Source organism: Myxocyprinus asiaticus, chromosome 17 (assembly GCF_019703515.2).
Source record: "Myxocyprinus asiaticus isolate MX2 ecotype Aquarium Trade chromosome 17, UBuf_Myxa_2, whole genome shotgun sequence".
NCBI lineage: Eukaryota > Metazoa > Chordata > Actinopteri > Cypriniformes > Catostomidae > Myxocyprinus > Myxocyprinus asiaticus.
Genome location: NC_059360.1, coordinates 42,852,206 through 42,876,113, shown reverse-complemented (window position 1 = coordinate 42,876,113; position 23,908 = coordinate 42,852,206). Strand labels below are relative to the sequence as shown.

Sequence of the window (23,908 nt, the reverse complement as noted above, 5' to 3'; positions counted from 1 at the left end):
ACAAAAATGGCACACTACTGTGATACAGAGATACTAAGATTCCAAGTCTCACCTGTATTTCAAGCTGTGGGGTTCGTTTTTTCGGTTCTGACTGTACCTCCAGTAAGATGGTGTTGGGCTTCCGAATTGCAGAAGCTGGTTTGGGTTTGGGGATGGTTATAGGAGGGAAGGAGGTTGTTACAGTTGGGGCTTTGTTGCTAATGATGACCCGTGATGGCAACGGGGCCTGACTGTCCACTCTGGGCTTGCCTAGAGAGAGCAACACAATGTGGCGAAGTGGTTAATGATCTTGGACTGTAACCGAAAGGTTATAGGTTTGAATCCTGCAAGAAGCAATCTATGATTTATCATCATAGAGCCCTTGAGCAAAACACTTAAAGGTGCTGTAAATGATTTTTTCATGGAAAGGTATGCAAAAATCTTGGTCTCTGATGCTTTCAACCTGTCAATCATTTTTTGCGTCTTCATAGCATTGTAGTTGCAGCGAATTACTGAGGCTTAATGCCATTTTTCTGCCATGTTGCTCATAACAGTTGTCAGTTGATGGTGCTATTTTGTTGCTGTTGTTTTTGACAACTGCTCCTTTTTAATAAAGCTCATTTGGTATCTTTAGAGTTCGGAGTTTTGGAAAGAGGGGGCGTGGCTAATCCAACGGCTCAGCTTGTGGAAATTCTAGAATGGCCAAAATCGCTTACAGCACCTTTAACCCCAGGTTGCTCCAGCTTTACGCCAGACACATATTCTACACGTTCAGTTAAAACAACATGTGAAATGTTGCATTACTAAGCATTTATGTTCACATACTTGTGTATAGGCCTGTCACCATTATTTCAAAAAAGCCTGATCGTGATTATTTAACCAAACTAAAGTTACTTGAGATAGCCTTGATTATTGTGCACTTCAAATTCCAATCACATTTCAGTTCACACCACACTAGTGAAAGTATAAACAAGTATTAATGCGCAAAATGAATGCAAAGCATTTCGGTTTCACTTTAATTTAAAGTTTGTGTAATGGCAAATGTTCTTGGTCATTGCGGGTGGAAGTGATTAATAAAAAATTTTTTTTAATGAAATATAATATAATTTATTATAATATAATATTCAGGTTGGCTGGGTTCCCAAAACAATAGTGTAAATGTAAAGACTAAGACTAAATTAAACAAATACATATTTTAAGTATTTGTAAATATATATATATATATATTGTTATTATAAAATGTTATTATTTACATCATTCTACCCCTGTGTAATATTTTCTGAATTAAATATGAATAAATAGCTTCTTAATAACGTAAGGTATTTGTGGTAGCTGCGATTATTGTGCACTTTAAATTATGAACATATTTAAACAAGTATTAATTTGCATTGTGAATGCAAAGTGCTCCAGTTTCACTTTAATTTAACATTTGTGTAATGGCAAATGTTATTGGCTGTTGCGGGTGAAAGTAAAGAATATACAGTAACATGTTATAATATAATATATAATTAGGGATTGCATGACCGCTGATTTTTAATAGTCGACTAGTCGAGCCCATTAGTCGAGTCGAATTAGACTAGTCGTGACCTCATCGATGATTGCGGCGAACGTGATCTAGCGTGCAGGATGGTGATGCATTCCGTCATGTCATCGTACTTCAACTTGAAGTGCTTCTCTAACCTTTTCTGAATCGTGTTCTTGATGGTGCGAACAGCAACCAGGTCAGATGTCCAAACACACAAAGTTGTGCTAAAAGGTGGGTGCCTTTTTAAATGATTATGCATAGTAATAGTATCTGTATTTTTGAAGGCCACTTTGCATATATTGGAAGTCACTGTAGCATCTTTCTCAAAGTAAATTTGAGCCACTTCACTCTTTTAGTGCAGAGCCACTGGCCATCATACCTGCTGGCGAGTTTCCGAAATGTAGGATGGCATGGGAAGAGTCAATTATTTTCATGAGTAAAGCAATAACTAATTTAACGGTTCAGTTATATTCATCATGAAAGTGCTACCTGATTGGTCAGAGAAACTTTTACCCAACCCCTAAACCTAACCCTAACAAATCAGGTAGGGCTTTCCTCAATATGAATGAGTCATCCCTCGCCATCCTACGTTTTGGAAATTCACCACGTGGAAGGCAACTAGTCGACTTCAGGCTGACAGTGTCGACTATATTAGTTATTCTAGACTTGTCGAATAGTCTATGCAGCCCCAAAATATAATACAATTTGTATTTTATATTATTTAATATAATATAATATAATATTGGCTGGGTTCCAAAAAAACAACTGCGAAAAGACTAAGACTAACGTTGAACAAAAAAATACATATTATAATATGTATCATATTTGTAAATATCCAAATATTTAAAATGTCATTATTCATGTCATTATTAAAGTTAAATATGAATAAATAACTTCTTAAGGTTTATGTGTATTAAGCATACACCGTAATTGAGATGAACATAATGGACAATTAAATCATTAAACATATTAAACTATTTATATGAAAATTAACCAACCAAAATTTCATAATCGTGACAGCCCTATCTGCATTGCATATTTTTCAGGTTGTATTGTCAATCTACTGCAAGTAGCTTCTGATAAATGTCTATTTACTTTCCTACCTACATACTTAAAAAGGAAAAATCTGCAGTTTCTCAGGCACTGGGGATACATGAACATGTCTGCAGAGTTAAACATTGCCAGGACAACAAGGGGCTACTGAACACTGAAGTCAATAAAACTCATTTTTTAACCACTCTACAGATTTCATATTACCAAACTACAGTTTTGGTAAGTCATTTAGGACATCTACTTTGTGCATGACATGAGTACTTTTTCCAACATTTGTTTACAGACAGATTGTTTCACTTTTAATTGACTATATCACAATTCCAGTGGGTAAGAATTTTACATACACTAAGTTAACTGTGCCTTTAAGCAGCTTGGAAAACTCCAGAAAATTATGTCAAGCCTTTAGGCAATAAGCCAGTTAGCTTCTGATATGTGTATCAGACCTAGTTGGAGGTGTACCTGTGGATATATTTTAAGGCCTACCTTCAAACTCAGTGCCTCTTTGCTTGACATCATGGGAAAATAAATAGAAATCAGCCAAGACCTCAGAAAAAAAAAAAATCTGTCAAAAAAGTCTGGTTCATCCTTTGGAGCAATTTCCAAATGCCTGAAACTACCATGTTCATCTGTACAAACAATAGTATGCAAGTATAAACTCCATGGGACCATGCAGCCATCATACCGCTCAGGAAGGAGACGCATTCTGTCTCCTAGAGATGAACGTAGTTTTGTGCGAAAAGTGCAAATCAATCCCAGAACAACAGCAAAGGACCTTGTGAAGATGCTGGAGGAAACAGGTAGACAAGCATCTATATCCACAGTAAAACGAGTCCTATATCGACATAACCTGAAAGGCTGCTCAGCAAGGAAGAAGCCAATGCTCCAAAACCGCCATTAAAAAGCCAGACTACAGTTTGCAAGTGCACATGGGGACAAAGATCTTACTTTTTGGAGAAATGTCCTCTGGTCTGATGAAACAAAACTTTAACTGTTTGGCCATAATGACCATTGTTATGTTTGGAGGAAAAAGGGTGAGGCTTGCAAGCCGAAGAACACCATCCGAATCGTGAAGCATGGAGGTGGCAGCATCATGTTGTGGGACTGCTTTGCTGCAGGAGGGACTGGTGCACTTCACAAGATAGATGACATCATGAGGAAGGAAAATTATGTGGATATATTGAAGCAACATCTCACAACATCAGCCAGGAAGTTAAAGCTTGGTCGCAAATGGGTCTTCCAAATGGACAACGACTCCAAGCATACCTCCAAAGTTGTGGCAAAATGGCTTAAGGACAACAAAGTCAAGGTATTGGAGTGGCCATCACAAAGCCCTGATCTCAATCCGACAGAAAATTTGTGGGCAGAACTGAAAAAGCGTGTGCGAGCAAGGAGGCCTACAAACCTGACTCAGTTACACCAGTTCTGTCTGGAGGAATGGTCCAAAATTCCAGCAATTTATTGTGAGAAGCTTGTGGAAGGCTACCCAAAACGTTTGACCCAAGTTAAACCAAATACTAACAAAGTGTATGTAAAATTCTGACCCACTGGGAATGTGATTAAAGAAATAAAAGCTGAAATAAATCATTCTCTCTACTATTATTCTGACATTTCACATTCTTAAAATAAAGTTGTGATCCTAACTGACCTAAGACAGGGAATGTTTTCTACAATTAAATGTCAGGAATTGTGAAAAACTGAATTTAAATGTATTTGGCTAAGGTGTATGTAAACTTCTGACTTCAAATGTAACTCCCCCACTTTTTCACATGTTCCATGATTAGTAATACACTCCTGCAGCACAAATGTTCCTCTGTCAAACCCCTAAAGTCTGCACATCCATCGCCCTGACATGGCAGAGATAAAATCAACACGCTGTTTACAGGTAAGGGTAAAATGCCACCCCCATACTGATGCATGATGGATATTAAAGACAGACACAAGCCCACACACACACACCTATTCATTAATTTACCTTTCAACACACTTCAGAGCGATTGCAAAGGGCATCCATGCTACTTCAAACCGACATGTTCCTCCAAAACACATTCATACACATCTGGCAAAACGGGAGGCCAATCTGGCAGCATGATTGACATCTGTTCTGTAACGGGACCGAGAGACAAAGAGGTTCAGCCAGAGTATGCTAGTGTAGCTCGCCGCAGTTTATGTCATGCCTGTTTCCAGGAAGACAAGTTACGGATGCACAAGCCCCATTACATAGAGTCGGTAGTCTGGCCTCTGCACATTAATGGTGAACAAGGAGGCTCACATTAGCATAAATCTGCTGCGAGCACCACAATCTGTTTTTCCCAGCTTTCCATGCAAAGCAGGGGAAACATAAGCTTTACGATTTCCATAATTTGGCTGAAGGGCATCCAAATAGTGGCTGTGGAGCAAGAAGCACTGACTCATCTGGAATGCACAAATACTTCTGATAGCAAACATGTGGGCTCCGCTCTAGGACTGCAAACGAAGGAACACTTGAAAGGAGGCGTTTGTATTCCGGAACCTCTCGAGAGAGCATGCCCCGAAATTTAAAACGAGATCGGACAGATTAGCACAATGATGGACAGAAAGAGGAGAGGAAGAAATGCTATTATGGGCTATACGTGAAACCAGAAAGGCCAGAAGGCATGCAAGGAAACAAAGCCCCAAATGAGGGGACAGAATTCCCTGCTCCATGTAGAATCAGCTGCAAAATGCTTTTGCATGGGATCGTGTCCAGGAGCGTGTAAATCACTGACTTCACTGGACCCACAGACCACTGCAGTACATGACAGGGAAAGAGGATAGAGGCAGCAATGTTGAGATGGTGGATGCACACAAAATGCAGTTAAATATAAAGCACGTCTTCTCTACGGGGGCTACTGCCAGAGCAATTCAGTCTACAATCAATATAGTATAACTATTCACCTCAGAGACAGCAAGAGAAAGTGAGCGTGGGTTGCTCAAAACATCTAGATTATGCGAGCACAGTAATCAGGATATGAATTGTGAGTCTTAAAAAGGGATTGTTTCATTAACAAAAAAACATTTTGCAAAGAACACAAAAGATCACTTATATTAAAAAACGTAGACAGAGAATAAACAGCATCATGTAAGCCTCCGAGTTTAAAGTGAACGTGAATTGCTTATTCAGAACTTATTTCAGTCAAGTAATTTTTATTTGTATAGCACTTTTCACAATATGCATGGTTTCAAAGCAGCTTTACAGAAAATTATGCTGTACTGTCTGTTAGGTCGAGTAGAGGTGTAAATCTCACTGGCCTCATGATTCGATTACAATTTAAAGGGTAACAGTTGACAACAAAACGATTCTCGATGCATAACGATGCATCTTGTCCTACATTATTTTTTATCCATACACACACTCAGTATTAAACAGAATTAAATGATTAATTAAGAATTAATCGATCCATAGCCTACTACTATCACCACAACTATCAGTTTCTAATCCAGTATGGCTACATGTGATATCTGCTTCTGTGAGAGCGCAGATGTCAGTTTAAATTGAACTCAGAATCGATTCGGAATTTTTGAGAAGACAAAGAATTGTTGGAGAAAAAAATAACACATTAAAAATATTTGTCTTTAGGCCCCAGAGAGCAAGCCAAAAGCGACTGTGGCAAAGGAACCCAAAACTAAAGATGTTAGTGTAGAGAAAAAGAAAAAAAAAACATGGGAGAAACCAGGCTCAGCTGGGGGAGCCAGTTCTTCTCTGATTATATAGCATGAATATAATGCCAATATTAATTAGCTACACTCACTGAGCACTTTATTAGGAACACAAGGACTTCTGCTGTTGTAGCCCATTCGCCTCAAGGTTTGACGTATTGTGCATTCTAAGATGCTGTTCTGCTCACTACAATTGTACAGAGTGGTTATCTGAGTTACCGTAGCCTTTCTGTCAGCTCGAACCAGACTGGCTATTCTCCGTTGACCTCTCTCATCAACAAGGCCTTTTCGTCCGCAGAACTGCCACTCACTGGATGTTTTTTGCTTTTGCCATTGTTTTGAGTGAAAATCACAGGAGATCAGCAGTTACAGAAATACTCAAACCAGCCTGTCTGGCACCAACAATCATGCCACGATCAAAAACACAGAGATCACATTTTCCCCCCCATTCTGTTGGTTGATGTGAAAATTAACTGAAGCTTCTGACCTGTATCTGCATCATTTTATGCATTACACTGCTGACACAAGTTTGGCTGATTAGATAATCACATGAATAAGTAGGTGTACAGGTGTTCCTAATAATGTGCTCAGTGAGTGTATATGTAATACAAGTCATGAATTATTTGAGCAAACGGAGTAGATTTTTGGTGTAGTAGATTTTACTTCCCTAATATGACAAATTTCGAGCTAAACAAAACATTTTACAAGGAAAAAAGTTGTAGGGCGGGACATTATTTTATCCACCGGGAATTGATTGGTATGGACTGTTACATACCACAAAAATAGCAAGTTATTACATACTACTAGGGGTGGGCAATATAAGAAAAAATTATATTGCGATATTCTTGAAATGCTTGGTCAATAACAATATACATGGATGTAAATGAAAACAAAATTTTCTTTGTGAACTATCCCTTTAACAGAAAATAGTCTGCTCTACAAGTTACATAGAAACACGGAAAACACACGGCTATAAACAGTATAAATTCACAGTCTGTCAAACACCAGAAGCCCTCTGATCACAGCTGGAGTTGATTCGACTGCCACTCTCTTTTCTCTGCTGTGCAGAACTTGTTAAGACGATTTGTGGAAAGCCTGCCTGCTTTAGTTTGCGTGTGACTGTGACTCGGGGGCCATCCGTGGATGAGCTATGCTGAACATCTGCAGCAGATGAAAGGCTTGCTCTCCATTCCCATGGGGCACACTGCAATTCCCACCATCCTCACTGGAGAGTCACAGAAGAAGGGAAATAAGGCCAGCTCTAATCTACAGCCCTCCAGAGACCAAGTCTGAGCCTTGGCGAGTCAATCCAATCCAGACTGGGGCGGTCTGGCACCCTCCCATTCAGAGATGCTCTCCTGCAATCCTGCAGAACTGGCTGGAAAGTTATTAATGAGTCTGGAACTTTCTGCTTGGGTTTTACATACACATTTGGTGTGACGGGAAATAGGACAGCCACAGGGACAACACTGATGGATGGTGTAAGAAATGGTTAAAACGCCTTGGGAATCAGCTTGTCTCAAATATCACCCCGGGCTGGTTAAAGACTCCTGATATGCTCCAAGTGCCTTTGGCCGATGCGGGGTATTAAATAAGTTATCAGGAGGTGTTTGGCTTTCGTTAGATGAAAGTTAGATGAAAATCTTATAGCTGTGGCTTGGGGAATGACATGACCCCCCCCCCCCACACACACAAAAAAACATGTAAAATATCCACAAATAAGAGTTCACGCGCAACGTCACTTCAAAAATATTTCTTTAATACTTTCCTGATTCAGACACAAGCAAAGACTTAATCACTTAAAACCATGTCTGATCACATCGGTCTAAGCTTTCCTCTCCACAGAAATATATTAAACATCAAATTTATTCTGATTGGCTGCAGTTGAATCATCGCTTCGCATTTAAAGCTGACAAACAATCTGCTTGTCGCTGGCAACTGCAATGATTGACAAGTGACAAAAGCTATTTCATAAATGTAAATCTAATTTCTTTTTCTACTAGCCCGGTCACAACAAGAGTGACAAGTGTCAAGGCAATTGATCGAAGCTGCATATTAAACATGAAATATATTCTAATTGGCTGCAAATGTGTCGCATTGTGACGCATTATCGCTTTGAGTGTGAAATTACTTGTTGTGTCATACCTGGTTAGGACATGACTAACAGTGCATTCTCACCATATCGGAATTGCTGTACAACAAGATTCACCTTATCGGAATTGCAGTAACTACAAGATTCTGACTTGTAAAAACTCGTAATAACAGTAATTTTGACAGGACGTGAACGCCGAATAACATATTAGTGACATTAACGTAATGGTTCCCAACCCCTTTGACCAATGAACTTCAGTCATTTTTCCATTACCTTGTGGTTTGCGATTCGCTATTGAATCAGTCAAACTAATTTGTGACTGGTTAGTTTGACCTATTCATTGAAAAGAACCGACTCCAAAGAACAATTCACTCTCAAATCGGACATCACTATGGCTTGCAAGCAAGTTTTACTCAACACAGGAGCAATATCTATCTGATAAATGAACTTACAGCAGAACACAACTAGAAAAATATATATTCACTACAGAAACTCCCATAACTTTTACGATTTTATTCATTGCAATGACTTTTACAGGCCTGGAAAACAAAATGATAAAGCTAGCTGATATTTTCAGGTTTTCTGTGACTGTGGGAACCCTATGACACTGATCAGAGCCACTGCATTGCAGATGTGATTAGCAGAGTCTTTGTTCACTCTAGCATAGCTCAGATCAGAGGTCGGTCCATCAGACAGGCAACAACCCACAAAATGACCACCTGCCATTCCATTTTATTTTCAATACCCTGAGTCACAATTCAGGAAACATCTGAATACTGTAAACAGTTGTAAAGGGGCTTCATCACAGCTATGTTTTCGAGCAATACCTTTAATTACCACTTCAGTCCATGGCCGAAAATAATAATAAAGACTGGCAATTCAGCCAAACTAATGGATAGTTTAGGTGCCAGGAGGTCATAATCCTCAAAAGTAAGGGGAAGGGGAGATAAAAAACCAAATAATCTCATAATACTTTCATGATGTTTTCAAAATGTTTTCAATTGGGTATTTGCAATTACTGCCCTAAAAAGTGGCCTCGTAAAGCATAGCAGTGTTTTCATACATATGGTTGTTCAGGCTAATAAACAGAATTACCTCCAACCGTTCAAGGTCGGACCTGAGATGAAGCTTATGGTGATTGCAGCTGGGAAAATGGGAGCGTAATAGAACGGCATTAATGTCCCTGACAGTGAAGTGATTAAAAGAGAGCAGCGTATGAAGGCTTTTTAACGAGTGGAGAGGCAGCCGTAATTAAGAGCTAAACTCACACCGCTGTAATGTATGTCTAATTAAATCCATTCTTTAATGCTGCGGTGTGCTCAGAGTCAGTCTGAGGAAGGACTGTTTTATGACTGCAGCATGTGGAGGCCGTCGCAACCACTCAAGCCACATTGGGCATCTTTATTTTTTAATGGACAAAGGTACAAGAGACACACACTCAAAAAAAAGGTTGGTCGTGTGTATTTGCAGTAAAAGACAGAAGCGTTGTCTCAAAACCTAGCATGATCCATATGCAAAACTGTTTAAAATGTAGTTCCATTTTTGTTATAATGCTGTTTATGAAGATCCATATACTCAGCTGCCCTCATAGGCATTAAAGGTGAAGTATGTCATTTTTCCGATGTTAAAATACTGTAACAAGGTTCGGGAAAGGAGGACGCAGGAACCAGATTAACAATTAACAAGACTTTAATCAACACAAACACTGAACTGAAACATAACAACATACGTCGACACACACACAGCTCTGTGTGTATCTCTCTCTATCTCTCTCTGGCGTCCACGGCTCCACCTTTATCTCTCTCCCGCTGACTGGGCAACTCAGCGCCAGGCGTGCATCCTCTCGGCCCGGCCACACCCTCCTCCTCGTCACAACTCCTCGTTACTCCTACTCATCCTTATATGCAGTGTCAACTATAAGTAAACCATTCATAGGTTGAACAATGTGTTTGTTTGAGCATCCCGACACAGCAATATTGGCTCAACCAATGCTATAGAGTAGACCTTATTCACAGCAGCGCCATCTTTGATTTTTGCCGGGAATGAAAATGAGGCTGTGAGGTATAGATGTGCAGTCTCTTCAATGCGTTGTAGAGTTGTTTAAAATGTTTTGAGTCATTCCGCTGACAAAACATTGATAAAAAATATATTTCCAAGAAATTTCACTGGGGCTGAACGATTATTATTATTATATTAATTTAACAAATTAATGGTCTGCACATGCTGTTTGTCGCACTTACTGTATGTGCGCAGCTCTGTTCTCTGTACTCATAATCAAAGCACGTGTGAGGCTGAGCTGAGCGCTCTAGATTCACTAATTGCACATTTTTCGTGTTTCCAAATATGCTTGGCTGCAAAAAGTTACTACCCTGGGCAGGGTAGCGGCATTTGAAGATTTGTCACATAGAAGGCTAGGCAACATAGACATATTCAATAAGAAATGGGGCAGCTATTTAGCCTTTTTAGAAGGCTCACGGGGAGGGGCAGTGGAGGGAGACTTGTTGTTTTAAATGTGTGTGTTGTAACCTTTTTGTTTTTGAACGTATACTTTTTATGTTTTATTTTTTTATTTATATATATTTATATATATTTATATATATATATATATATATATATATATATATATATATATATATATAAATATATATAAATAAAAAAATAAAACATAAAAAGTATACGTTCAAAAACAAAAAGGTTACAACACACACATTTAAAACAATAATGTTTTATTGTGCTTTTGACAATAAAACAGTAGAAAATATATATATATATATATATATATATATATATATATATATATATATATATATATATTTCTAAATATTTTCTACTGTTTTATTGTCTGTTTGTGTGTCATTGTCAATTGGCATTTGACCACTGGGGTGCCTGTTTGTTTTGGGTGGGGTTAATTTTTGGGGGAAAGGGTTGAAAATGCATATATCAATAAAATAGTTAATAACAAAAAAAATAAAATAAAATAAAATTATAACCAAAAAAAAAAATAACTACCCTAATCTAAAGCAACCTCATAACACTGGGTTTTTGTGGACAGAAGAGTGGATGTGAGCATTTCTCTGCAATAAACAGCCATTGTGAACTCAACTTCAAACAAATGTCTTCCATCAAGTTCCGTCAAAATAAAAGCTCCGCCAAAATAAAGGCTTAAGGGTGTAACCGGACTGCATAGCAATGCCGTATGCAAATGTAAATTAGTACATAAATATGCTACTGTTTTATAATAATAATAATTATTATTATTTTTAGTAGTAGTAGTAGTAGTAGTAGTAGTAGTACAAGTAGAATTTTATAAAAAATATATTTCCATAATAATTTCTAAATAATAACTTATTGGGTTCCAAAAAATAATAGTGAAAAGTGGTCTGAGACCATATCACAAAGAGGATAGAAACAGGTACACAGTAAACAGATTCAATGTGTAGGTGATGTGAATCTGTTTTCCAGATTCTATGTTACCCAATTGTTTTTTTGTTTTTTTCGGGTTCTTTTTAAGAGGACTCAAATGTAAACATCCTTTATTAAACAGTATTTCTATTGGCAGAAGAGCATGTTTTCCCATGACTTACATTCGGAAAAAAAAGATATATATTTTTTATATTAACATTATTTTTTTTAAAAAATGCTAATAATTATATCGCAGTTCAAATTGCAATATTAATCGCAATTAGATTTTTTTGTCCAAATTGTTCAGCCCTAATTCAGTAGACTCCAGACAACATGAGTTGTGGAAAATTAGATGTGATCTAGAAACTTTTAGTGTTGCAGAAATTTCACATATATTTTTTTGTTTATTCTTTGTTTTCCACTAAGAATAAATATAGTTCTGGTTGTCGCACAATACGTCTTTATTTAGGTCACAAGAGGACAGTTAACTGTCTCAAGTCCTAGATTGTTGTGATTATTTAAAGACAGTCTGGTGTGTTTATAATTTTATTCTCTGGTAACCAATGAAATTCAAGGCTGTGTTAATGGAGGCATACTATACCTAAAGGGATAGCCATGGGAATGAGGTAGCACCTCACTGGGGAACCAGGCTGCTGTTGCTGGTCCGGGTCACTGGGTCTAAACAGGAAATGTGGCTCAGAGACTGAAGACTGCAGGGCAGAAGCACCATCCACAAACTGACTAGTCTGGGTTTTAGAAGACTTCATCTTAACCCCTATGAGAGAGAATGAAAAGAAAGGGAAAAGTAAAACAAAATGCTGTGCAGCAAGATAGTAAAAATAAGCGAGAAGCTAAATATTAATATTAATATAATTAAATATTATTTGAAATTAAATGCATAGATGCCCATAACTCACCTTTGACAGTCTCTATAACTTTGGGTCGTTGAGTTTTGGATTTTGGCGAGGGGGAGTTGAATCGAAGGTAAGGGCCTTTCTTCAGTGTTCGGCGATGTCCCTCATAAAGAGCTTTACCATACAGCTTGGCCAGATACTCCTGATCAGCCTGAGATTTCAGCACCACTGGCTCAGCCTAAAAAAAAATATTAAAAAATAAAAAAAAACTAAATCAACAAACTTACTTATGTGTCTCATGTTTCATCAAGAAAGCATGCTACACTATGCAAGTATACACTCATTTGTATAATATAAAAGGAAAGACCAGGACTAGCTTTCACACTTTTTTAGTCCAGCAAATATTTCTCAGGGTAGAAATATTTTTAAAAGTCAATTTCTACATAACCATAGACCAAGACCTTAAAGTGTTGGCTACAAAAAAAGCTACTGAACATTTTCACTTGCCCAGGGAAAAAAAGATACAGTTCACTGAACACATGTTGACCTTTTTTGTAACAACTTGCCCCAATAGCAATTCATATCGTCACACTATATGGGGCAAGTTTTTACAATGGAACTTCACACTAACTAAACCAGTGGTGTAGGTTTCATGTGAATATTGGGGAGTGACGGGGGAACGTATTCCCACCATCACAACCACCAAAACTAAATCTACCTGCATTCTACAGACTATTACAAGCTTTTCAGCTAAATTTAAAAAGTAAAACAATTATGCGGCACTAAACGATTTATTAAACAACAAAAATGGAAAACATCCAAAAAGATAATTTACAAGAAATGTGACAAAATTTGTCCTTCGAACAAATGAAACCATTCTGTAAAATTCAGCCTTCATAATTTAAATGACACTTGTCTGAATGTAGGTCAGTGTGGTTTGATTATGTTCACTTGTTTATGCAAGAGCTATAACAAACAAAAAAAGTGATAGTGGAAATTTACTTTGGGGGAAAGAATTATTCTCATTTAAAAGTGTTTTGAACTAGGTGTTTAAAGCCAACATACAAAACATGAGAAAACATGCATTTGCACAATTAGACTTTTAACTCCAAATCTATATTGTTACTGATAATAAACTGAAGTATAATACAATAATTTTTGTGTAAACATAGTACACTGCACTATGATGCTTATACTGTATCTATGGTATACATGCTACACCATACTAGGATACTCTCATATATTTGGTATACACTGTACCCTATACAATGAAATGCTAATATCTATAGTAAACTTGGTACACTATAAACTGTTTATATAGGTCACATGCAATAAAAGTGATCACAATGCACTTACAAAGTACAATAATTACAGACTTGGTCATGTAAGCTTGGAATAGCCATATGGATTTCATTTATTTTCATCTAAAACTCATGGCAACCCCAGAGTGTTTCCAGCAAAATACCTCTCAACCTTTTCTTATTGTGTGCCACATTATCTGGACTGACTGCACCTTTAATGATAAGAGCAATTACAAACCACAACTCCCTCCACACATAGTAACCTCTCAGATAACCACTGGAACGTGTTGCTAGGTTAAGAATATTCCACATAAACACCAGGCAACGTGGACAGCCATTAACAGGACCAGACTTGTGCCAAACACAGATAAGGCAGGCCTGTGTCTTGTCTTCTCACTCTTTATTTTTAGCGAATTAGTGTCAGGGCAACAAATGGGTGCTCAAACCAGCTCATTTAGAAAAAACACCACAACATGCAGTGAAGTCCTGAGTTTAAATTGTTTACATCAAGATCATTTTGGGAGTGTTGTTAGCTAATCGGGTCACAGTGACAAGTTAACAAAATACAGGAATAGTTACTGTAAACAAACAGGTTAACAGATCATTAAATTAATTCTCAACCTCAATAATAAAGACAGATGCTTTGGAGAGCAGCCAAATTAGCTTGTGCTATGGCTTTCAGGTCACTGTATGTTTTCTTTCAAAACACAATTGGCTGCTTTGCTATCTACTAGGCAGCATCCTCACTAAATTAAAATTCATACTGTGAGTGAGTGATTTGGAAAGCTCTACATAGGCAGCAACTATCTGCACAACACAAATAGTAGTGAAGCGCACTGGAGACTCAACTCTTAAATTCAACAGAGTCTGATGTTAGCATGTTGTTAAGCTAACAACGTGCTACTTAAATATAGTAAGCATAAAGCTACGTAACATACTCAAATATAGGGTAAAATAGGCTATTTTAAATAGATTTTAATTCTTTTTTTTTTTTTTTTTTTGTATAGATACTTTTCTGTTATCAACATTTCTCACTTTTATTTTATTTTTTTACTGAGCTTGACGCAATGCATTCTGAGATGTCCCTCTCACACAAATATGGACCCTTTTCACAGACTTTTATGAGACATTTCCACCTTATTTTAGCAATGTGAATCTAGCAAACTATTTTATATTTTCTTTTGGAAAGTCATGGAAGCATAACTGGGTTATTTCTTTTGCTGCTGGAACAAATGGGAATTCAAAAAATATTTGGTGTGGTCTCCCATTCAACACTATAGAAGTTTACCCTGCTTTATAACACAGCTCTTTGGAATAAATGATTCTGATTGGCCAATCTCGCCATCCAGCAGTCTGATATTTCTAAATAATGACCACACATCGGGGGATAAAGAGATATTTCACCAGTCATCCGGATGTTGTGAGTCTTTTTCCTACTTCTTGTATCACTCTGCAAACTCTACAAGTGAGCTAAAAATAAATTATTGAAACTCAAATCAATATTTCATGTCGATTTATTTATTTAGCAAGTAGTCGTGTAATACGTAAGTTGGATAACGAGCAGTCAAGCGATCATTTCTGCAAAATAAACACCAACAAGTTCATCAGAACTTTGATGCAAACCAGAGATGTATTTCCCTGTTTCTGGAGACTTTGCAGTCTCTTTCTTGTCACATAATAATATCATTTAAATGCAAATTGATATTTCATCCACTTATTTATTTGTTTGCTAGGTAGTCGTGTAATAAGCTGGATAATGTAGTCAGCCTATCATTATCATAAAATAAACCCCTTCAGGATGATATAACACTCTTTGGTTATGACACTATAACACTTACGTAGTTTACATGCGCATAAAAGTTGAAAAGGGTCTGTTGGGTGAAATATTTGATTTTTAGTTAGATTGAAGGTTTTTCTATAAATGTTTTTCTGTACTGACTTAAATATATTTATAGTCTTGTCTGACATCTTGAATATAATGTTTCACTGAGCTTGTCATAATGCATTCTGAGATTGCCTTTTATGTTAAGGATCCATGTGATGCTGCCTAAAAGAAAGAACAATTTTGCTGCTTACTGTTTGGATCAGCCTTCACATTAGGGTGTGCCTTTGATGCCTTGAAATGGTATCTAGGTAGGAAGCTAACTAGGTTAGGAACAGAGCTTTAATATATAATTTTGACAGGAGTTTTGCCATTGTTTGCACACATTATGAACTTCATTACATTGCAATCCTGCTCACCGTCTCTTGGCTCGATTCAGGTTTGGTTCTGACAGACAGAGTGTGTTGTTTGCCGTGTGGTAGTGTGTTCTCTGCCTGTGCTCTTACAGAGCCTCTCACAGAGGTTTTTCTCCCTGCCGCAGAGCCATTGCCTCCCCCTCTTCCTCCTCCTCCTCCTCCTCCTCCTCCCCCTCTTGGACCAGCCCTGTGCCCACTCCTGCTCCCCTGGCCCTCATGCAACACTTTAGAGACAGCTGCATCACTTCTCTCCACAATCTTCTTCTCTGAATCAGAACTCTCCCTCACTAGCTCATCCTGCCAGAAGGGAAAGGGGAAAAAAAAGAGAGAGAGATAGAGGGCATTGTAGTCAAAGAGGATTGGAAGTGTGCACAAGAGATATTGTTTAACACTTGTAAAACCCCTAGTTTTCTACTGCCATATAATTTTAATTCACTGTCAAAATGATGCCATGCACTACAAATAACTTAAAGAGAGAAACTATAATGTAAGTTTGTAAGAATGTAAGACCAAAGAACACAACAGATTGTGTAAAAACATCAGATTGTATTTGAGGGAAAGGAAGGAAAAAAGAGAGAAATCGTTCAGTTCAACTCACCTGAATCTCCTTGCTCAGTGTATTGATCCAGGCATCAACTGTTTTCTTTATCCTCACTTCCTCACTGACATCTCTACAGGACGAGACACATGACAGGTCGTCAACATTCAGCAAACATCCTCAAAGACATTATATCTACAACCAAAAGCAACAGAGCACCTTTTTTAGCCAGTAAACCTTGTTGTGTTGCTCTAGGCGTTTTTAGTCCTTCAAATACTTTGTAGGGTACCCTTGAAACACTTGGTTGAGTTCAGGGTTCCACTTTTGGAGATGAATTGGGTTAAAAGTGGGAATTCAATTTAGCCTTTTATTTGGAAGGAAATGCATTGACACGAGTCTTCAATTCTGAATTAATTTGCACAGTAAAAGCGAAGCTAAATGAACAATTTAAATGGATGCTGGTGTAGCATTGTAGCATTTTTTAGCACTACTAGTATTAATATAATATTTATAATATTATTATATGCAATGCTGTATATTAATACTACAAATAATTGTTATATTAATATAATATAAATAATTTAATCATTATAAATACACAAAAAAAATATTTTTAAGATTTATGCATTTCAATTTCATAAAGTTCCATCAAATTAAATTGAGCATTATTTAAGAAAATGACATTTAAAAACCTGAAATTTGAAGTTTTATTAATTATATTTTGTTTAAGATTGCACAATTCAATTTGATGAATGTTTGTTATAAAATTGAAATGCATAATAGGCTAAAAAAAAATTGAGTGTAATAATAAATTATATAATAGTATTTATAAAGAATAGTATTTATTTTTAAAAACAGGCAAAATGGTGCATATTTATAATATCGGTCATCAAACTGATAACGTGAAAACAAGCAGTTCAACTGGATGAGCAACACTGTGGTAGTGGGTTTGACTCCCAGTGAACAAACCAAAAAATATACTGAGAAATTGTCGGTTTGGATAGAATGCAAACATGATTATTGGCTAACATAATAATTGAAAAAAATAAAAAAATAGAAAAAAATAATTTTCGATCATCCCTGGTTTCTGTTCAGATAATTTCATAGATAAATTTACCTCAAAGAGTGAACTTAATTCATAATGAAAGGGAATACATAGACATGAATTTCTATGTCTTCCAAATTAACTGAATCTAAATTGACCGAAAATCAGTTCTGCAATGCATAAACATAAATATGAGCAAATACATACAGTTGACCGTTAGTAGGACTTGTGCAAGTATAGTTATTTTTATGTTCACGTCCTGACTGTCAGAGATACCACATCCCAATGAAGGATGACATCTGCAACCAGAGCTAATCTAAATGTTGCATACTGCGTTTAGAGGCGCAATAGTTTCTCCAGCACACATTATGCAAATGCCCTGCTGTCTATTGGCCTGTTAGCCCATCTCTGCATCACTTATTGCACTGTATAAATCACTGAGATGAGGAGACGAGTGACACTCCCAGCATGCTGTCCAACTGCTGCTCTGAACCGCAAACAGCCCATGTATCTAAAGCTCACTTCCATTTTCCTCTTTTCATCTCTATCTCAGAGTTTCTGGGGTTTGACTCGTGATGCAGGAGAGTTCATTAGGGCTGGAACGGGGATTATGTGCTCTTGTGGTTTTGGAGTTTACACCATGTCAGAGAACATTGCAAATCTGTGGATTTCAATGGGGATGGTACAATGCAAGTTAGGATGTGCAAAACTATTAGTTTGTGAGTTGGCCCTGCGGTTGAATTCATGAAACATTCTTCTTAACCACTATTTTCTATCTTACAAATATTTTGTATTTCTAAAAAGACTTCTTAAGAATGTTTGTATGAATGTTCTCAATGAATTGCACATTCTTACAAACTTTGGAAATTTGTCCAAGAGCAATCTTAAAAATATAGGAATGTCATAAAATATCGATTTATCGATTATTGATGGGCATGTTATTTTATTGATACATTTTTGAGGCATCAGTATATTAAAATTAGAAGCCCAATTTGCATGCTTTCTAATACACTCAGTTGTCCTCTGTTTAACAGTCTTGCGTTATAGCGTTGGGAGATCACTAAAGGGTGATACAACATTTACTGAAGCACACACACACACACACACACACACACAGGATGAGCTGAAGCGGCACAGGAGATGGTTGTCCAAAGTTACGAAAGTTTTGGTACTTCTTCAAGAATGAACACAGTGATGCTGATGAGTTTACAGGTTAGTGAAACTGGTGTAACTGCGCAAACTGAATGATTAAAAATGGTGACGCTTATTATGCAGTTTCTGAAAATACATTGTGTAGGCTCTATGAAAGATACATATAAACAATAGATCATCCAGTGATGGCTAGAGTAAATTATATTTGTCCTTTGATAATGATTTGAGGTCAAATTTATTGGAAAACCATGTGAGTTGCGCTCCGTGGCACTGCAGAATTTTGACGCTGAGCGTTGGCGGTGTGTGTGTACCTTTGCATAAATTAAGTCATTGTTTGAATTTTAGAACGCGCCATACTGTCCGCCAGACGCATCCAGTGTGACCCCCTATAATTTACCCTGCCACTCACACTTTACCAAAGCTGTGCTGAGAAATATGTCTGAAGAGACAAATACTATTATGCAATGAGCAGCCCTATTTTTATCTTAAAAAATCCTGATATATATCGATAATCATCGGGGAAATCTTCCGATTAATGATGCGTCAAAAAAGGCATCGATTCTAAGCCTATAACAATATTTTTGTGAATTTGGCCAATGGCTCTTTCCACACTCTCAAAACGCAACTTACCCTTCAAATGTTTCATCAGAGCTTTCTCTAATGTATTTGCCATTAGGAAGTAGCGGTGGGAATCATAATGTAGTAATTTCTGTGTTGCGGTACCATAATGTTGTGATTTCTTATGCTTTGTGCATTGTGATACAAAACGGTGATATATTGCGATAAAAGAAAAAAAACAAAAAACAAGATCCTTACCCCAACATCCAATGGACCCTGTCCACAAACACATCCACATCCACACAAAGAGTTACAGAACAACTCAAAGACTCACAGATCCACACCTGTCCACATATCTCACAAGCAGCTCTCGACACACAAACAGAAGCTCTGAGATGAAGGCCCTGGCTGCCCATAAAAGTCCCGTCACTGAGTGTCAATGTCTCTTGTGTCTCTGCTGAGCGTCTGGGGTGTGATGGATTCACTTAATCAGATGATGCTTAAAGACACTTGTATTTCCAAATGGAGCACAATTGATTCGAGCGCAGAGAATGACCTTCAATTAACCTCTTCAGACTACCCACCATTTTCTTTACTGTCCTCCAACCGAACCCCTTTAAACTCATTATTATCCTGTATATTCGAGCTTCTCAGGAGGTGAAATGTGGAAAATGAGCCGTAAAGACTATTTAGCACCTCCCTTTACTAATAATCCTCCTCAAAAACTGAGAAATTCACAAGAGAGCTGAAGGGAATTAAATGAAACCATGTAAAAACTCATAGAGAACTTGGAAAGAGATAAAGGTTGAATTTATTTGCTGACGGCTTTAAAAATGTGACCGGCAAATTTCAGAATCAGCAAATGTTAGGAGTTGGGAGTGGAGATTAGACTACAGTGTATCGGTTAGATTTGATTCTATGAGTCGATCAATGATTTGAGAGTGAATAACAACTTAAATTTCAGTCTGTTCATCATACAAAGTGATTGTATGCCTTCAAAAGACTTTGAATGTAACACATGGGCTACTTTTATGACAATTTTGGGTGCTTTTTCAACTTTAAAGTGAGTCACTATAAACTTTGATTGCAGCATTCTTTAAAATATCTCCTTTTGTGTTCCACCAGAAGAAAGAAACTCGGTTTTGGGACATAAGGGTGAGTAAATAGTGACAGAGTTTTCATTTTGGGGTTAATTATCAGTAATCCTTTAAAACAGACTGATTGTTCTGAAACCCACCGACTAATCGATTTTGAAAATATCTAATTTTGCACATCCTTACTATAATTTATGACACACTAGTAACAGAATACATTATAAAACACAAAACGATTGCTATTGTTCTGTTAAAGTACATAAAGGAAGAAAGGGAAACTACTTCAAAGCTGCAAAGACTCAGTGGACAAGAAGTGTAACTTTGGCAGTCATGAAATCCCAAAGAATTGGTCTTTGAGGATTAAAAGCGCATAATCTCTGAGGTTAATATCAGATATTATTCTCAAGGTAATTACCAGAATCATCAAGCGCTCTTTGAAAAGCCGTTGACACAACTACCAATTACATAACTTAATAATAAGACTCTTCTAAGTCTTTTCATCTGAAAGTTATGATGTAAGGCGAAAGGAAACTTGAATATAATGCAGGTGGAATTCTGAGCATCGGCTACTGACACAACAGAGCCATAACAATTATGAACGAAGACTGCATGAAGCATCAATAAAACCAGTTAGAAACAGCGAGATGAGTGATAAATATCACCGTTGTCAATGAAACCCAAAATTGTCGCCATCTGTTGAATTATGCAACGCTCTTCATGAGATTTTCAGCACATGGGATAATTACAATTACAAAGTCATTGAAACTCAAACTGTGAAAATATTGCCTTTACCCAAGTGTGAGGTGTAACTTTTCAGAAGAGGGCCCACAATGCATAATGACGAAGAAAAAAAAACGAGATTTGAAACTTTCACGTTTGCAAATGCCCTCATTAACATTTCACCGCAGTGGATGGCAGGAATAAAATGTAACTTCAGACTCGTTTTGCAGTGTCACATCCTCAAATGAATGAATTCATCAAGCCCCGCGCATAAAGCGCGACGTGAAACGCTCTCTCCCTGCGGCACGGGTGGCGTGGGCTCAACCGGTGAACGGGGGAGAGCAGAACAGCATCTGGCACCTCAATCCCAGCAACCTTTCAGTAGAGGAAAAGATCAAAGCCATTAGAGCAGGGAGAGGCAGCTGCATCAATCAGCTCATTTATGTTTCCATGCACACACAGACATTAGGAGTGTGAGCTGATTGCGGCTGCCATTTTGGAAACAATTAACAATGGAGCTGACATTTTGCTTGAAGAGTTTGGAAAATGAGACTGGTTTGAGATGTCTGAGCGGGACCGCCGAGCCAAGAAAAACAGAGCCCACTGCGTTAGGCTGTTGTGAAGCTTTCGGATTAAAACAAAGCATGATGACATCAAAGCAAATGGAAACAACATCATTTAGCATGTAGGTTTGAAACTGGGGTCCGGGGACCAAGGGAGTGCTAGGAGGTCTTCGAAAAATATGAGTGAAAAAAAAGTGAAGAAAAAAATTAATAAATAAAATTAAACAGTGAAATAATCATTTCGGATTGTTCTATTGACAGCCCTGATTTTTAACAGTAAGAAATAAAAACAAATCTATATTTAGTTTTATGAAAAACATATTTCTTATTTAACTCTAAGCGTTCATCTCTTCTTCCTTGCAGAATACATATTTTCAACAATAGTATACACTTGTGTTTTGTTTTGTTTTTAGGGGTGTTTCTTCTCACCACTGTCACCTTTAGTTTGCTCACCGTGGGTTGTTAGGGCACTATTCTCTGTAAAGCTGCTCTTAAACAATATTTATTGTGAAAAGTGCTATATAAATGAATTGAAAATGTTTCTCTTCATATTTATAAATGTGACATTAATAATGGACAGAAAATACATATGTATACAACTTAATTCAAAGTAAACATTTTCCAGATAATATTTTGATCATTTCTTTTGTCTTTATTACAATGACAACATGAAAAACAATTACTCAATTTAGCATTTTGCTAATTATTTAATTTAACAACATGTTGTCTTTTTTAAATTCTTACTATTTTTTTCTCACACATTATAAATATTTTGCTGGCTTTTATATTTTCAGGTCCCTCACAATGAGATCATCGTATTTTGGGGTCCTTGCAACAAAAACAAAACATACAATACAATACATATATTCAGTGTAACTTTTATATATTAAAAACGACAGTATGTATAGCATATTCTAGCATGTGCCATATAAAAAAAAAAACTTTATTCAAATTATAATAAGTAATAGACAGATTTCTCAGCCTATATTTGGCCAATTATCAGGTGATTAACAGCTGATATTTGGTGATATATCGGGCGATAACTATGCTCACTTTTTTCCCCTTAGTTCTAAAATATCAGTCATTTTGAGTTAATTACAATTTGAATAAAAAATAAAAAATAAAAACTCCTAATTAAAGGAATATTATAAAATAATAATTCAGAACTCATAATTAACAGCAACAACAATTTTATATAATAAATTAATACAAAATAAACCATATACTCATAATAATGATAATTATATTACATATACTTATAAATTAATCATTAAATATTAATAGTTATAATTATTTTAATTATAATTACTGTTAATAACAATTATAATAATAGTTATTACTATACTATATTAGGACGATATAATTTATACATAAATATATATATTTAATTTTATATAAAATATGATAGCAGCTTTGACATTTAAGTGTTTATTCTCGTAATGGCAAGATTATGTCTTGTATTTACGACTTTACATCTCACTTTTTTTTCTTCATTATTCCCCATATTTGTGATCAAATTTTTAGTTATTTGAGCATTACATCTTGCATCATAGGACTATAACTGTTCTTGGTCTGCATCTGCTATTTAAAAACAAATATTTATTTTTGGACATCAAAATCCACTCCCTATGATCTTCTACACACCAGTATTGCATTGCACCTTAGAAAAGCCAGAGAAATCTGCTGTTCATTCTGCTATCACAGCTACATATAACAGACAGCAGTCCTGGGGCGGCCTTCTCCATTTCAGTTTCTAAACTGCTGCTTTAGCACTCTGCCGCTGCCATGTTTTTATCTGTCTCTCTCTCTGAAAATGTGCATTATGTGGGCAGAGACTACAGCTCATGGTGTATCACAAGCCATTAGCTGCTCTGTGCCGGAGGGATGTGGGGTAATGTCACATTGAGAGCAGGCAGTATGGTAAGATTGAGTCTGACCTCCTGCTATAAAGCGTTACCCCTCTCAGAGAGACCTGTTAAAGCAGACCAAGTGCAAAATCAATCCCCCTTTGCCTGGCTCTGAGCGCTATGTCTTTTAAAAGCTGAGAAAACATGTGAACTCTCCATAATTCACAGTGACATAATCTCCTGGTGCTGAGACTCCAACAACAACACCATGC

General features: G+C 36.8%; 1 protein-coding gene across 3 annotated transcripts in view; it reads right to left on the bottom strand.

Moving 5' to 3' along the window:
• LOC127454744 (protein TALPID3-like) overlaps nt 1-23,908 on the bottom strand; it is a 176,099-nt gene that overhangs the window by 83,925 nt on the left and 68,266 nt on the right. For all 3 annotated transcript variants that reach the window (XM_051722119.1, XM_051722120.1, XM_051722121.1), the window contains 5 exons: nt 16,718-16,790; nt 16,123-16,416; nt 12,644-12,818; nt 12,328-12,501; nt 53-249 (listed from right to left, as the gene is read on the bottom strand). In XM_051722119.1, coding sequence (XP_051578079.1) covers nt 53-249; nt 12,328-12,501; nt 12,644-12,818; nt 16,123-16,416; nt 16,718-16,790 — 913 coding nt within the window. The remainder of the gene's footprint in view (nt 1-52; nt 250-12,327; nt 12,502-12,643; nt 12,819-16,122; nt 16,417-16,717; nt 16,791-23,908) is intronic.